We start from the raw sequence: 17478 nt of genomic DNA on the forward strand, positions 1-17478 counted from the left end.
ATCACGTGCAGCATAATGGCCAGGAATTTCCTTGTAATTTTTAGTGTAACAGTAGTATAGTGCCGATTTTTAGCTAGGAAACTCACATCTAACTGATTTATGCTGATTTTACACTGAAACATTACTACACAAGTTCCCTTCGATCTTTCAGGCATTGTTTGCTAATTGTTTACTGTGGCTGAACTTGAACTAGCTGCTATCTTTAATCAAATTGGCCGTCATTGGAGCTTCACCATCCATCTAGACGGACGGTTCTAATTACCGCATTTTATTCTAGATTAAATGGAATGTCTTAAAGTGATACTTAAAAATCTGCAAAGATCAATAAATTGACCAAATTAACATTTTCACCACTAAACTTTAAAAATAGAGAGGTAAATAGGGAAAAACTGGAAACCTAAGAATAAAACAGAAAATGCTGGAAATGCACACTAGGTTAGTCAGTGTTTGAAAGAAAGCAGTCTGTAATGAGGAATGGAACAATTTCTGCCGGTAGCGACTGATGCGAAGATATGGTTCCGCAGGTATCGGCAGTCTCCAGCACCACCTCATAGTGACCATTTTTATGTGTGATCGCAGACAGTGAGCTGTGGGCTAGCTCATCATGGAGCACATCCCAGCTAAACCTGGTGCTGTTCTCCTCATACACACGCAATATCCCAAATTTCTGCACCTCCTCCCACCCGATTTCTTTCCCCCTTTCCCCAAGTCTGGCAACGCTGAGACCAACTGCAGCACTACCACGGCTGCCCTGACTGGCATGAGATCAGATAACTTAGCACAGACCAAGGGTGAAACCTGGCAGTTTCCTTAACTCTTTGTGATGTCAAACACGTTTGAATGTGGATGGGGTTGGCCTAGTTTTTCATCTAGATTCATGCTCATTCCAATTAGTCAATTTGTCCACTAATTAGTTTTATTATACCAGCCGTAATGGTCTGCTGTCTCAGTGGGGTGATTGGGTGAGCTGCCATTTTCCATTGTGTTGAAAGCTGTAGCTGTCAGGCAAATAAATAGTGTGAAATATTGTCTATTGTAAAGAATAATTTTGTTTGGTTCTATAAAATGAGTTAAGCATTCTAACTTGGAAATTGTAACTAAAAAGTCTGGTTTTGCTGTTTCAGATCTGCAGTCCTGTATGATTTGTGTAGCAAGACGGATAACACCAGTGGAGAGATCGCAGTTTCCCTCCAGTCCTGAAAGCTTCGTCACAAGACATGATATGACAGGTGAGCACTCGGAGAAACCACCCTGATTAATATAAAAGATCTACTCAAGCTGTAAAACTTCTAATTTAATTCATGTACCATTAAATTAGTTTTGTAAAAACGCTTTATTTATTTTAAAGCCATTATTTTAAAGCTTTGACGGCTGGAAGCTCGGGGAATTCCATGTTCCCTTTTCTGGCCATTTAAAAATATCACCTTGTGTACTGTATCATTGAAACAAGGTTTTTTGTCATAGTTTTGCGACTATGATTAATTCTGTGCGCATAAAATAACAGCATTAAAACAATTTATAAATATGTTCTGAATACTTGGCTCACATTTTTCCCTTTTCCCCCATTTACTCTCTTATATTTTCACATTTTTACTTTATTTCTACTTGTTTTCGGAGTCTCTGGAATCCAAGCATTCGCTTTGGAGGTGGGACTCACATCTTCCAAAACTGACCATTGATTAAATGAAAACAAGTACGAAGGGTATTTTTTTTTCCAGCCAACTGAGGCTCAGAATTTAAGATTGAGCATTTCAGGCATCAATTTCATCCCCTTTCCCAGCTAATTATTCAAGCCGAACGTGCAGTGTCGGTGTTCTGTTCTACCATGAGCTGAATTTCAAACCCCACCTGCGGTTCATCGCCAAGACCACCTGCTTTCACCTTCGCAACCTCTTCCCCACCACCCTCATCGGTGCTTTTGGCAGCTTTAGGCTTGATATTGGTGCAGTGCTCTCCTCGGTGCAGTGGGCAGCCGACTGAGCTCTTCAACTCCTGCAGAATCCTGTCACAAGTGTCCTGTCCCTCACTCCTGTCACCCCATTTTCACCAAGCTCCTTTGGCTTCTTGTCCCCCAGTGCATCGACTTTCAAATTCTTGTCCTAGTTTTCAAATCCCTCCAAGGTCTGCCTCTGCAAGCTCCAACCTCATGTTCCTGCACACAACACTTCTTTTCCAACTCTGTTCTACTGTGCGTTTGCCCTCACCCTCTTCCACTTTAATATTGATTTCAGAGTTTTCAGCTACCTCACCCACACTCAATTTCTGTCTCTAAACCCATCTACCTCGTTACCTTTCTCTCCACCTTTAAAAGCATCCTCTTTGACAGTGCCTTCAGTCATTCTTTCCTAATTTCACTCCTTTCTGCTCAGGACACACGACTCTCTCTTTTTCCCCCCCCCCCCCACCCAAACCAATATACAACTTTGGGACAGACGCAGAAGTCCAAGTTGATGATGTCGATGCCATTGTTGATCTGGCCGCATAATTCAAACGACTAGGTCAATCTTTGAATATGAAATAAAATTGTCTGACCACTTAACAAGCCAACTTATCGATGGTTGAAAGGTGTTATGTAATTTCTAGAATTTTGGTTAGCTCTGTATTAGACCCGTTTCCGAGGCTAACCGCGCTACACAAATGCGAGTTTTTCTTGTTTGTCACAATCCCTGATTTACTTTTATTCTTTTCTGTTCTAACAGTTGAGCTGATTTTACGTAAAGTTCCTTTCCTCTCTCTCTCCCATTTTCAGGCAAGATTACTTCAATAGATCCGAGTTCCCTGCGTGCTTCGATGAAGCCAGGCTGGGAAGATCTTGTAAGAAGATGCATTCAGAGGTTCTTTCACCATAATGATGGACAGCCGTGGTCACTGAAGAGACATTACCATGAAGGTGAAGTGCTTCAGAATGGCATTGGCCTAGAAATAAGCAGTAATTGATGAATTATGAGGAATAGTTACACACATACTGATATTCCTAAGTAGAATTGAGATTTGTAAGTGATGTGGGGGGAGTGAACGAACAGGACAAGTCCTCACAACAGTTTTATTAAAATCAAATACATCAGTATAGCTCAAAGACGCTATAGTTTTACAAACTCGTTCACTAATCAATTTTTAGATAAGTAGATCGGAAATGTTAAATGGTGCACAGGAGCAACATGCTCTCTGACCACGTCTTTCCTGCTTTCGCTGGCATGTAGCAAAATCTTTCTGGTTTTCGGGGCTTGCCCATTCAACTATTTATTATCGTTACTTAATTAATCAGTGCCAATTCCCTTCCTCTCCCTCACCTCAAGCCATACTTTTTTGACTGAGCCAACATGACTGGAGTGCATGGGGTTGCTGTTGTGTGTCCTGACCCTTCCTATGTCTGAGTTGGTTGCCTAGATTTGTACATAGTATGTAGTGACTGGCACAATGAGCTCACCTAATTCTTCCCCTGTCCCTAGAGTACATCAAAGGCCACCAGGTCCAGCCATTTCAGAGTACGTTACTCGCTGGGTAATTTTTTTTTAAACAAAAGTAATTTCTTTAAGCTATCTGTAAATAATAGACAGACCAGGCAGATGCCTGTAGCTCCCCAATTTTAAGGCAGTTTATCCTCTTCCTGTAGCCCAGGTATATCGGGTTGTATTTTATCTACTCCCTTAGTCTTATTCTTTGTTTTCTCAATACAATGCAAAATGTGTAATAGCAAACAGTGTGTAAGGATTTTGAAAAATCCTATTGTTGCATTACTGGCTCTGTTGCTACTTAATGTAATTGGCATATTGACTCAGTAGGTTATGTTCTATAAACTTTAATTGATGGTGTCTGCTTGTTTGCATAGTAACATACTTTTTTTCCCCTCCTATTTAGCCTTGATGCAAGGCCAAGCCGAGAGTCCCCTTTACCGATTCTCCCTGTCGGATGGCACTATAGTCACTGCACAAACCAAGACCAAGCTTTTACGCAACCCAGTGTCCAATGAGTCCCTCGGCTTTGGCTCTACACACCTGCTGCAAAGGTACAGGAATGTGCTGAGATCTGTTAATTATTCGATAGAAAACAAATCTTTGTTTCATTGCAATATCTTGGCAGTTCAGCTTTTATATGATGCTTGTAATGTAGCTGCCCATCAGCTGCTCTGTTTATTCGAACAAGAGGTAGATTCACAGACACGTCGTGTAATCTATTGTCTTTCTACTTTTTTGTCTCCCCTATGATACACCATTTAACAACTGAGCAGGTGCAAGAACTGCCATGTCTGTGCGAATTCCACTCTTTAGCAGATCGCCAGATGGCTTTTGAGATTTGCACAGATTGACTTTGCTTTCTGCGATCCCTCACTTCTTGTCTTACGCCATTTTGGTTTTTGCTTGCATCCAATATCAGTTTGTCAGTTGCTAATTCTATTTAGGATCAAAATCCAGCCCTATTTTTGTGATCCTGCAATAAGGAATCTGTTCCATCACTGCCACTGCAGAGTTTGTGCAGGTGTGGACCAGTTAGATCTGCAAAGTTGTTGCAGATTTTGTCATTCAAGGAGCAAAGCAGTACAGCGAGACCAGTTCTGCAATACTGCAGCTCATGCTTTCACAGAATCACAGAAACCCCACAGTGCAGATAGAGGCCATTTCGGCCCATCGAGCCTGCACCGACACATATCCCACCCTATCCCCGTAACCCCACGTATTTAATCCCCCTAACACTAAGGGTCAATTTATCATAGCCAATCAACCTAACCTGCACATCTTTGGACTGTGGGAGGAAACCGGAGCACCCGGAGTAAACCCACGCAAACACGGGGAGAATGTGCAAACTCCACACAGACAGTCACCCGAGGCCGGATTCGAACCCGGGTCCCTGGCGCTGTGAGGCAACAGTGCTAACCACTATGCCACCGTGCTGCCCTTTTGGGTCAGTTTATTTTTAAAACTCTTTAGTAAATATTGGGCTTCTGCCTTTGTCTTCCACTTGAAGGACATTTTGAGGTTTCTGGAAATTTGAGGTTCCAAAAGAGCTGAGTAAAGTTTTGTATTTGTGCTAATCCAAATTACGCTAGTGTACATTATGTTTTTCTTTTGCCCATTCTGAGTTGTACGACATTTTACTTTGAGGGAGGGCCAACACCATAAGGTCCATAGTGATTTGTGTTTTTCAGCTGTTAAACATTCTACTATGAAAGCTTCAAATAAGTTGATAGTTGCTACACTAGATTGCAGTCTGTTCACTAAGTCAGCAACTGTAAGCGTCATATTTCTTAATTTTGGTTTGTGGCAGCTTTGAGGAGATTGAAAGTCCTAGATATTAATACAGCTGAAGAGAGTATGGAGACCTTGGGTGGGGGAATGGGGTAAGCGTGTCCAGAGTTTTAATAACTACGATGTCCAAAATGTGGAGTTATGATGTGTTTTATATTGAGTAAAATACTTTAATTGTGAAAGATGCAATTCTGTCCTTGAACTTTTTCCTTCACAGTGAAGCAAAGTCTAATTGCTAATGCTGACTCTAACCCCCAATATCTTGTTCTACTTACAGGGAACAGAATGGTTGCAGATTGAACCAAACCAACATGGGGCAAGAAATGATGAAGACACTTGCCACAGCAAGCACAAACTCTTCGGGCAATATGAGCATGCCATCAGGGGCAGCAGGACAGGGAATGCCAGTGCAAAACAATATGACCTATGGTGGCAATAGCATGAATGACCCCAGTTCTATGGGGCAAATGGGAAGGTTTGGTGCAGGGAGTGGGCCTGCTGGTGCAATGAACCACGGGCCTGGTATGCAGGCACCTAGCTTACAGGGGAACAGCTATGCACTCACCATGAACAGTCCCCCACACAGTAGCCCTGGGGTGAACACAACCCAGCAGAATCTGATGCTTTCACCGAGGCACCGGGTAAGTCCGCGGATGGGACCCAGCCAGTATTCTTCAACGGGTGGCATGCAGTCGCCGGTGGGACATATAAACAGCACAGGAAGTAGCACCTTCTCTAGTAGTTCCCTTAATGCACTTCAAGCCATTAGTGAAGGATTAGGAGTTTCACTCCTGTCATCACTATCATCGCCTGGTCAAAAAATGGAAACTTCCCCAAATGTGAGCTTGATCCAGCAATCAAAGATGGGTAGCATGGATCTCAAAGATTCTCCTGGCCTTTTTGGGGAGCACAACCAAGTTGAGAGCACAGTGGGTCGATCAGAAAGCAGAGATGCTCATAGTGAGCAGAAGAACATTAAGGAAGGAAATCTGAACCTTTTTGGTAGCAGTGACAACATAGAGGGCCAGAGAAGATTCCATGAGAACAAAAACCACACCAAACTTTTGCAGTTGCTGACCTCTCCCTCGGATGACATGGGGCTAACATCTTTAACAAACTCCAACTTGGATTCTAGTATTAAGGACTCCTCTGCAGGCATCACCAGTCCAACGGGGGTCTCCTCAACCTCGGCTACAGCTGGTGGCAACTCTGCTGCAACTGCATTGCATGGCTCTTCTTTACAAGAGAAACACAAAATTTTGCACAAGCTGCTGAAGAATGGCAACTCTCCTGCTGAAGTAGCCAAGCTTACCGCAGAGGCTACGGGCAAAGAGTCTTGTCAGGATTCAGGCAGCATGACACCAGTGGGAGACGCTGTGATCAAACAAGAACAGATGAGCCCGAAGAAGAAGGAAAATAATGCACTACTGCGATACCTGTTGGATAAAGATGATCAAAAAGAACTCACTTTAAAGGATATTAAGCCTAAAATTGAAGGAATGGACAAAATGGATCCTTGTAATGCAGCAAAGATTTCAGGTTCAGTACAGGTGAAAGATGAAGTGCGCATCAAGACTGAACCAACTGACCAGGTAAGAGAAAAACATTAAATTTTACTGCTTGAAAGAATGTGAGAGATGTTTTATAGCCTACTAGCTGGGGGGGCCCGGCGTTGCCAAGGCTTTTTTGTAAAACGGCAGTTTACAGGGCCGTGCGGTTGACGGCTGGCCGCTGCCGCTTCCCCGCTCTGTGTCTTGGGCCAAGCGGTTGTCAGGCCCGGCCCGAGTGACCCCAACTCACCTCCCGCTCCGGCGGGCCGCCGCAGCTGCCCCGCTCGCTGTTGAGTAAAAGCAGTGAAAAAAATGGCGGCTACGTTTCAGGAGGCTGCAGGATTAGGTCCCGCCCACACACGGAATGAAACGCCCCCCGTGACGCACCGATTGGGCAACCATCAGGTCACTGAACTGTAGAATTGGTCAACCATCACGTCACTCGACGCTAATGAGCGGTAGGATTGGTCAACCGCTAATGAGCGGATTTTTGAACATTTTTTGTATACTGTCCGAACAATTTTTGTCTGATCAAAAAGTAAATACGCCTATGAGACTCCCCTAATCATAAGCTTTCTTTTGATATAACATATGTGTAGGTACGCTCTATAACTTTGAGTGTATAGCGGACAGACAGACATACATACAGACAGACAGACATACAGATGGACGGATCCTTTTATTTATATAGAAATAGATTTACTCATTGGGTTATAAGTAGGGCTTGGCATTGGATGTACAAATGCCCTAAGAATCCAGGTGTTCCTCTTTTGGTAAAGAATCCAGGTGTTAAGAGGTGTGCACGTAAGAGTTCTGACAAATAGGCTGCATTGTCTCCCCTCCTCCCATCACACTTCCCTTTCAGCGTGCCTGCATGTTGCTGATCTCTGTTACAGCAAAATAGATTCAAGAATCAGCCTTGGGAAGTAGGGTTAATTCAGCATTCCTTGTGCTCTGAAACAGGCCTATTCTTACTATAGGGAAACAGGCCTTTTTTTCAGAGGATGGTAGAGGTATCCCTACCTCCCAATAGTGTTTCTTGATTATGTCTCATTGTGTGAGATGACACAACCTGATAAATTATTCTTTTAAAATGCCTGAGAATAGGGTGCATCATGTATTCTAGGTTCAGATTGCTGTATTCAGTATGTTTGTGACCAGTGCAGCAATGTCATTAATTGATCACTACTGCTCACTACACAAGTGTCACTTGATAAAGTCACACGTTAGCAGTTAAAGAATTTTTAGAGTTTCTTTCTTCACGTTTTATTTCTTTTCCCCAATTCTCTGCCTTGATCACCTGAAGGTGATGACTCTTGCTGAGGAATGTTTTTTGGGTGTGGCTGCTACCTAAGCACTTCTGGTCAAGTAGCGCTTAGAGAATGACTGTTGGCAGACTGTTCAATGTTGGGAGAACATCGCCGCCTAATCCAGTCCTGTTCGTCTCTAAAGTCACACATGCAGACTTTTCAGCAGGATTATTGGATATTGCGCAGGAGCAGAACCTGGCTGATTTTCTGCCGTTCAAAGGTATTGAGGCCATTTGTAGATCCTGAACTGCTGCCCTCATTGAGATCAGCTTCATTCTGCGCATACTAGCATTAGAACCTCACTGGCTGTATGATTTAGTGCTACACTGGGCAGTACCTTTACACACATGGCCCTGAACTTCTTGCGAGTGCAAAGAGTAGTTCTTGGGCGCCCGCACGCACTGGCAGTGGGTGGGGTGAGTGCGTGAACTCGGACCTGCCAGGGTTCGGCACTTTTCGGCCCCATCATTGTGCTGCATTTGGAGGCGGGCCATTAAAACATCTGCCCACAAATAGGCGGCCATATTATAAAACAATGTAAATGAGGGAAATGCATCATACGACTTTCCTCCTTTATGTCCTTAGCAGCGCTGAATGACGGGGACGCTTGTGAATCGGATGCATCCAACATTGCTAGGGCCATGAGGGTGGGGGAGAGTTTAAACATACAAAGGTGGTTTTGCTGTTCAATCAATTGCAGAAACCATCAAAATGAAAAAACTGGATCATTTTTAAGATTTCAGCCCTCCCTCCTGAGGGCGCACTCAGGTGGGCACCTCCCTTTCACTGGAAACCGCTCAGGCTCATGCATAAAACACTGAAATGATGCTGACCCTGGGATTTCAGATAGGGTGAGGGAAATCGGCAGTGGGCGGGTGGAAGTTCCATTCGGCCCCTCCATTGCGGGGCCATACTGTTCCTTTGACTTCAACTTGGGTTTGGATGCCATATTCATTCTCTAAGCACGACATTACCCCTTACTTTGGATACACTTTTCGCTATTTTCTTTTTGTCCTATTTGTAATAATTTATTGTACATTCCCTTGGTAATTGGATTTAATTATGCAGTCATGCCCACTGTACTTCTGGTGATTTGGCCTCCTTGTAAATGACCTATTTCCAGTTAAATAAAGCTAATCATGCGCACAGATTTTAGATAAAATAAACAGTGTATGAAAGGTTTCTTCTGTTGAGCTCTATTTCTAAACAAAGCAAAAATTATATTTAGTTGCCCATTGGGTTGAGCAAACAAGCAGTTACTGTGTTTATTTACCATAAATTTGTAGTCAGTCAGGATGGGCCTTAAACTCCTAATATTGATTTTTCTTCTATGTTATATTTCAGACGAGCAATGAATTGGACACTTTAGATGATATTCTGGGTGATTTGCCCCAGTATTACACCGAGTCTGGGAACAGCACTATGATAAACAAACAAGCGATGTTTCAGGATGTCATGGCATTTGAAAGAGGTCACTCACCTTCCCCAGGAACACCGAAGCAAATCCGTGGCAGTAAGTTGGTTCTGTAACTGACAGTAGAATCGTTCTTCTGTTTTATGGGAAGGAAAGCTGCACCACCTGCTGTCTGAGTCTGCCAATGCATCTAGCTTTTAACATGCAGGAGGCTTTAGGCTTTGGGAGTTGTGGTAAATCATAAACACAATGCATCGTAGCAGACGATTGGGCTACAGAGAGCTGTACCATATGAGAGAACTTGAGGGTTGGAGTAATCGATACTTTGGTGGTTAAGAGTGGGCACATTGTTGTACACAGTTAGTTACAGAGAAGTCATGGTGCATCATGTCAGAAGATTTAATTACAGAAGGAGCATGGCCCCAACATGTCGCTGGGATTTGGTTATGTTTTGTCATGCTTTGATTAGAGGAGGAGTCTCCTCTCTGAGAGGGGCGGGGGTGGGGGGGCGAGATGGGAGTGGAATATGTTAGAAGGTTGGTTAGGGAGAAGCGCCGCATGGGCAGTGTGTGTGGAAGTGCCAGTTACTGGGGAACTAGCGCATTACATTGTAAGATTTTGTCCAGGAATTGCACTGTAGAATATTACAATAGTCCATAATCTCCTTCTGTTCCCATTCATTATATAGATCTTAATCCTAAAACAAGGCGCAAAATATTTCTGATTTGATGTGTGGTTAAGAGGAATTTGGTGGTAGTATAACAATATCATTGCCTAAATGACAAGACACACACAAATATGCTTAACTTTCTTAGGCCAACAACTTGTGACATCTAATAGACTGTGATTCAGGTCCCTGTCCCCAGTATGTTGCCCTGGAATTTCTGGGGCATGCCTTAAAGGGAGGGGTCAGGGTAGGCCAAGGGTTGCCTTGGTAATGACACGGGAGGGAGCTTTCCTGTCTTTCCCACTTCATTTTCCTCCCCCATTGCTGGAAGGAAGCCCATTTTGAGAGATGGCCATTGGTCCTGCACCCAGCCCTTCTCCAAACACAAGAGGGTCAAGCAGCAAAAACCGGAGGACCTTTTTTCTTCCCGGGACAGGGATTGGCACTGGAGACCTTTTGATTGCTGTTTTTGTAGAGTAGCCAAAAGGCCCCAAAGCTGGCGGTCATTCCCACTGCTGCTGGAAGCCCCCATTTCCAGGTCCCGGGCGCTGCCAAGAGGCATTCTTACAGCAGGGACACGTCGGGTTAGGCTAATATCCTGAACCTGGAGTACAGGCAAGTCTAGGTCATTGCACACAATGCACTTCAGATGGATTTTGTCTGCCTAGCACCCAGGCAAAGGTGGACAGGGAGGAAACTGAAAATCAGCCCAATATATCTCAACAATGCATTTTGTTTCTAATTTTAATTCTGAATAAGTTGAATGCTTGGACTGAGAATTTTATGCAGTCTGTAGAATTTCTTGGAAAGCAGTTGGCTTCATCGGGATAAAACAACGTACAAATTTCCAATATTAATAAATGGAATTATGAAGTTAAACTGTATCATTAGTTCCTTTTTATATAAAAAAAACAATGAAACCTTGTAATTGAGTTTATTTTCATGACTATAACAGTCAGTTGGGCCTGCTTCTGTTTTTGTCTTTTGTGGGGTTGAATTCATAGAATCATAGAAATTTGCAACACAGAAGGAGGCCATTTGGCCCATCGTGTCCGTGCTGACTGAATTGTTTTGATACTGTGTATCCTTTGTTGTATCAAATGTTGATTAATTCATACCCTGCTGAATATGTATTCAGCCAATATTGTGACAACTAGTTTTTTGCAAAGAGGATATCATCACATCGAGACTCATTAAAAAATATATATATATATCGCATTATAAAACAAAACAAGCATTTGCATTTAAGTAGTGCCTTTTATGTCCTCGGGACATCCCAAAGCACATCACACCCAATGAATTACTTACTTTCAAGTGTAATTGCTGTTTTATAGGCAAATGCAGCAGCCAATTTGTGCACAAACAGCAATGAGATAAATGACCAGTTACTTTATTTTGGCAATGGTGATTGAGGGTTGAAAGGCCAGGAAATTAATTTATCATCAAATGCGGTGCTCAAGTTGCATCCGGATACAGGATTTTTACAACCCATTGGGGGAATGCAATTTATGCACCAATATACTTAATATTTTCTCATAGTTTAGAAGTTGTTCCATGTACCTTCTTACACAAGTGAGACCAGCCATCAAACTTAATCGTAGAATTCACTTTAAAATCTCTTTTTTGTTTGTTTTTATGTTTTGCTTCTTTCTGTTGACTTAAATATATAGTTTTCGTTTAAAAAGACAGTACTGATGACTTTGTTTGGGAAATGGTTTGGAGACCATTACTGAATTACTACACAGTTAAAGCAAACAGCCTGGATTAATTGCCATCACTAAAATGCAATTCTCACTAGCTTCTCGAAGTAATTTTCCACAATGATGCCACTACTTTTTGCTTAAGGAAACATATTTAAAATTATTTTGGGTTTTCTCTATTTCTGTAATATTCAGCAGAATATTTTTCATAAATCTTCCGCAATGGGTCGTCTTGGTTTTTTATACCCCTTACTCTGCATAATGGGCAGAAATTCCATTTAGTTACTGTGAGTTGGATGTTCAGTTCCCTGCTTCCATTCACTTTAAACACTAATGCGCAAGCTGAAACCATTTTAATAAAGGTAATGATTTTTTTTTAAGAGCTCTTTACTCTATAGATGTGGACAAACATATGAAAAAGAAAATTTGGTGGAAGGGAATGGGACTAAGTGACTCTTTCAGAGAGCCGGTACAGACACGATGGGTAGAATGGCCTCCTTCCGTGCTGTAAAATTCTACATGACTGGAAGCAGAAAGGCAGAGATTTGTTTTGTATGTATTCTTCACATTTTGCTTCATGTTCTTCCTGGGATAGATTCTAACACCCCTAACAAGGTAACTCTTTGTCAATCCTACTAGCTTTGAGCAGTCCACCACCTATGCAACCCTCCAGACCTCGATTTAGCCGAGCCATGTCATTGGATATTAACACTCAGGGCCAGGTCAGTGTGGGACTTGGCCCTCTGAGAAACAGCACCCCATATGCAATGATGGCAAAGCGAATGGGAGGCAGTCAAGAGAGTTTTGTGGGGAGTGCAGGTATGTTTCCAATGTCTTAAGTGTATTGAACACTTGATCACTTTTGTGAAAAACTTTTAAATACACAGGGAAGAACTGTTTTAAAAGCTTGATGCCACTGCCATCTTTCACTTTTTGTCCACACAAGACTTGAAGCTTCTCGTCAATCTTCTCCCATCAGAAAGGAGAAATTTCATATTGTGTAGCAAAATCATAAATTTGTTGTTAAATGACATGTTTACAATCTGAGTAGTACAGACAGGAAACCTTCTTCTCGTAGCGTTTATATGGAATAGACTATAGTGAAAATCAGTTATTCCTACGTGTATTAACTCATTTAAAAGTGAGACACTGAATAACTGGATAAGAATGGAATTAGAGGTTCTAAAGATAACATAGAATATCAAATTCTTAAAGGAGCACAGTGGTTCCAGTCAATGTTTCCCTAATTTTTGGGGGATTCGCAGCCCCTTTAACGGGCTGCACGGCCTATTCAAAAAGTTTTGCGCATGCGCAGAATTTCACATTGGAAAAGCCAGTCCCGGGCTGTGCGGGACCGGCGGACAGCCGCGCATCTTAGAGAGAACGTTGTGATTATGGTTGAGTCATTGAATCATCTATTCAATGCCAGTGGCCCACCTTCGAAAAGAAAGCAAGAAAGAACTTGCACTTACATGGCACCTTTCATGTCCTCAGGACATCCAATAGTGCTTTACAGGTTCAATGTCTCATCGGAAAGACTGATCAATATTCCTCGATTCTTGTTTGAATAATTTGAGAGCTCAGAGAGAAAGTTACATGAGCTTTATGATCAAGGTTGTACCCTTTAAGGAAGAGGGTATGTTAGGTGGAATGCACTTTAGGACAAATTGCACATGGCCTGTGGAGAGAGTGGGCTTGATGGAATGAGTGGCTTTTGCTCATTCCATACGTTGTTCTTACCAAATAAAAATAAAAATATTTTTTGCACTGCCCACTTCACAACAATTTTGTTAAGAACTTTGATGTACAAAATGATAGAAACATTTAAATACATTTATGGTCCTGAGTGGGTTATTTTATATCTATATTCTAGTAATTTATACCTATGCTCCTTTTGAATAATTAAAACAGCTCTTCAAAGCTTGTCGTGACAACAGGGAATCTGTACTTATTCACCAGCTGAACAATTAAAGTAGTGTTCTCAAAAGCATAGAAAGTTTCCTCAGGGGCCTGCCTCGAGTTACAACGCCAAGGATTGCTTTTTTTGTAGCCTTATGTATGCCTACTGCCACCTTAAATGACCTGTGTACCAGCACAACAAGGTCCCTCTGCTCTATTGTCCATTTAAAATTGTATCATTTTAAAATTCTCATCCTTGTTTTCAAATCCCTCCATGGCCTCGCCCCTCCCTATCTCTGTAACCTCCCCAGCCCTTCAACCCTCCGAGATATCTGCTCTCCTCCAATTCTGGGCTCTTGAACATCCCCGATTTTAATCACTCCACCATTGGTGCCGTGCTTTCAGCTGCCAAGACTCTAAGCTCTGGAATTCCCTCCCTCAACCTCTCTACCTCTCCCTCCTCTTTTTAAGATGCTCCTTAAAACCTACCTCTTCATCTGCCCTAATATCTCCTTATGTGGCTCAGTGTCAAATTTTGTTTGATAACACTCCTGTGAAACTCCTTGGAACGTTTTACTATGTTAAAGGTGTTATATAATTGCAAGTTGTTGTTGTATATATTTCCTTTTCCTATTCTTCTAAAAGGTATTACATTATACATTGAACTTGCCTATCTTCCCAACCTGCTAGCCTATCAATGTCCTCCTGCAGCCTTTTACGATCCTTGTTATAATTTGCAATACCTGGCCCTGTCAGCAACAAATTTTAATAGTCCCTCAATTCCGAACTTCAGATTATTTATAAATATAGCAAATATGAGCCTCCCCAACACAGACTCTTGTGGCACACCACTCACCACATCTTTCAAGAAGTGTCCTTTTACCCCTAACCTTTGCCTCCTGACCTTCAACCATCTCTCTATCAATGTGGCCATATTCCCCTTAATTCCACATGCTGTTGCAATAAGACTTTGCTGCATTGTCAGAGGTGTTGTCTTTTGGATCGGACATTGAATCGGGGCCCCTTCTGTCTGTTTAGGTGGATGTAAAAGAAGAGAAACCGTTCTCCCAGTGCCCTGGCCAGCGTTTCCCCCTTCAGCTGGTACCATGAGAAACAGATTATCTAGTCATTCATTTATTTGCTGTTTGTCGGACTTTTTATTTCAGTGAGATGCAGTAGTGTAACACCAGCTATATGTAGGTGATCTATACAATGGACAAAATATTCATATAGATATGCAGCGTGAACTGAAGTGAACATTCTGTAGTGGACTTCTCTCAACTTTGCAAATGTAATTACAGAAGGAACATTAGTGCATTCAAATCTTGTTGCTGTCCCAGTCTGAATATATGACGTGACTCAGGATTTTTTGTTGTTCTTAGTCATCATCATATATATGTAGCACATTGTATTTCAGCAGGTGCACATGGAGGTATGAGCATTGCTCAGCAAACAGCCATGGCAACAGGAGAGTGGGGATTGCCAAACTCTACTGGAAACGCAGGTCCCACTTCTATGATCAGACCAGGCTCAGACTATAGCTCAACTATGCAAAGAGCTATGGTGGGTAACTCCTCACTTGGAATGCAGATGCGGCCTAATGGACAGTCCAGTGCCAGAACATTACTTCAGCAGCAGATGATGGGAATGAGTAAGTTTTTTTTTCTTCTTTTTCTTTTCTCCCCCTGCCTCTCTTCCTGAAACCATCTGACAGAAATGAATGCATCCTGATTTTTGAATTCTGCATTTTGATTGAAGGGTAAGCTAACGCTTATTTAAGTATAGTCTGACCTCTAAAGTCAGTCCTTTCATTACATTACTCACTTTTCTATCCTTTAATTATTGTGCTTGTTTATATTTTTGTTTCTCTGGTCGGAGCAGTCATCCTCACTTGTCAAGAATTACGGGTCAACACTTGTTACAATAAGATCTTTCTATCTAAAGCAAACCTATAAAATATTTTTGCACAGATAATTAAGCAGGATCAGGACCAGGTTGGGTTCAGCCATGGCCCATTAGCCTGCCAGTGCTCGCTGTTTAGGCTCAGACGCAAAGAATGGCTACTCGGGTGCGGTTCTGGAGGGTGCTTGTGGAATCATATCCCAGCATTAATCAAATGAACAGAGGAGAACATTGGTGAGGAAATTTTAAAATGGACACCAGTGGTAGAACAGTGTGCTTCTCTACATGGTGAGCTCAGGAGAGGACACTGAGAAAGCAAGGCACTCATGAGAGGGAGCAAGAAAAATTGGAGCAGTATCGAGCTGTTCTTAAGCACCTGATTTCAGCAGGCTTGAGTTGTATTGGTGGAGGCAGAGGAGCAGACCACAAACCCGCCCTCTTGGCTGGAAGTTGATGTGTAGTCGGCGGGGGGGCTCGATAAAGATCAGTTGATTTATTTAATTTTACTTTACAGCATCCAGATTTTTAAAAAAGTCTGCAATTTTTTTTCCACAATTATCTTATTACCTAGGACCTTCAGAAATGGATATGGGTCTTGGAAGTCCCCAGTTTGGGCAACAGCAAGGTCCAGCTAATCCAACTACATCATGGTCAGACGGTGTCCTTCAGATGGAACAAGGACCTTCAGTCAATCAGAACAGGTTAGTTTGTCAGTTGTGCTGGAAACAAAATTGGTTGGGCTGCTTTTTTTAAGATTCCACTGACCAAGGTGTCAATGTTTGCTCCAAATGTGAACTGGAATCAGCCGGTCTTTAACCTTTGATGGCTTTTTTGTGTCCGCTTCAAGCATTCCCAGGTCAGATGTTTCAAGCATTCCCAGGTCAGATGTAACACTAGTTAAGAGCAGAGTAAAATTCCATCTACAATGCTTTGCGAGCAGCCCCATCGCTGACATTTCCATTTCCTGTATTGAGCATCTTTGTGGCCTCTCTGAATGATTATGTTAATTAGTGGCAAATCTACAAGTCATTTGTTGCTGTGTTGTGCCCTCTGGGGACTGTTTTGAGACTGCCCAAACTTACTTCATGACTCAGAGACTTTCATGCCACCATTTGGCTGGGTTCCAACACACTGCACCAACCATCCCACCAATATACATTTTCTGTGAGGTGAGCTTGTGTAAGATTTGGATCACAGGTCACACACACATTACCCAAAGGATCTTAGGCGTTGTAAGGCTTTTTATTAAATGACATGACTGGAATCTTTCTGTGTCATCAACTTAAACAAACTGCTGATCTAGGGAAACCGTAACAGACTATTATTTCTTTCAATCCACGATTTCTTACACTTGTCAAACTGAAGTTGAGCTGGGTAATAGGCTGTCCCAGGGCCAGTGATTAGCAGTTTCTTTGACACCAAGGATATGTTTCATTGTATTCAAGTGTTGAGTAAGAGCAACAAGGAGTCACCCCCCTATCAGTTTTCTCTCCTTCACTCCTTGGCCAGCCTCTAGCATCCATTCAATGCCTCCTTCTGATGGGATGGCAAAGATTGGGAACTTGCAATACAAGGAAGGAGGGAACTGAGCCGGTGTCTTAGCACCCTGTAGAACCTAGTGTGTGAACAACAGCATGCATCTCTGCCTCCCAGCAGATTTTCTTTGGTTCCATTTTCAAAGTGCTTCTGCTTTACTAAAGGGAGATAATTCCAGCAAATGGAACTATACTTGTGGGCCTCACTCCAATGGGGGAGAGAGCACAGCAGTGGAATTAGTTTTGGATTACTCTTGC

General features: G+C 42.4%; 1 protein-coding gene across 7 annotated transcripts in view; it reads left to right on the plus strand.

Annotated features, from left to right (window-relative positions):
- LOC147108819 (nuclear receptor coactivator 3-like) overlaps positions 1-17478 on the plus strand; it is a 199456-nt gene that overhangs the window by 162089 nt on the left and 19889 nt on the right. For 6 of the 7 annotated variants that reach the window (XM_086005700.1, XM_086005704.1, XM_086005703.1 and 3 more), the window contains 8 exons: positions 1125-1229; positions 2750-2890; positions 3859-4006; positions 5521-6835; positions 9448-9616; positions 12524-12703; positions 15201-15434; positions 16257-16386. In XM_086005700.1, the coding sequence (XP_085861826.1) occupies positions 1125-1229; positions 2750-2890; positions 3859-4006; positions 5521-6835; positions 9448-9616; positions 12524-12703; positions 15201-15434; positions 16257-16386 (2422 nt within the window). The remainder of the gene's footprint in view (positions 1-1124; positions 1230-2749; positions 2891-3858; positions 4007-5520; positions 6836-9447; positions 9617-12523; positions 12704-15200; positions 15435-16256; positions 16387-17478) is intronic. The other variant, XM_086005705.1, reaches the window with a different exon arrangement.

Source organism: Somniosus microcephalus, chromosome 13 (assembly GCF_052327205.1).
Source record: "Somniosus microcephalus isolate GS21.2 chromosome 13, FLI_Smic_1.0, whole genome shotgun sequence".
Classification (NCBI taxonomy): Eukaryota; Metazoa; Chordata; class Chondrichthyes; order Squaliformes; family Somniosidae; genus Somniosus; species Somniosus microcephalus.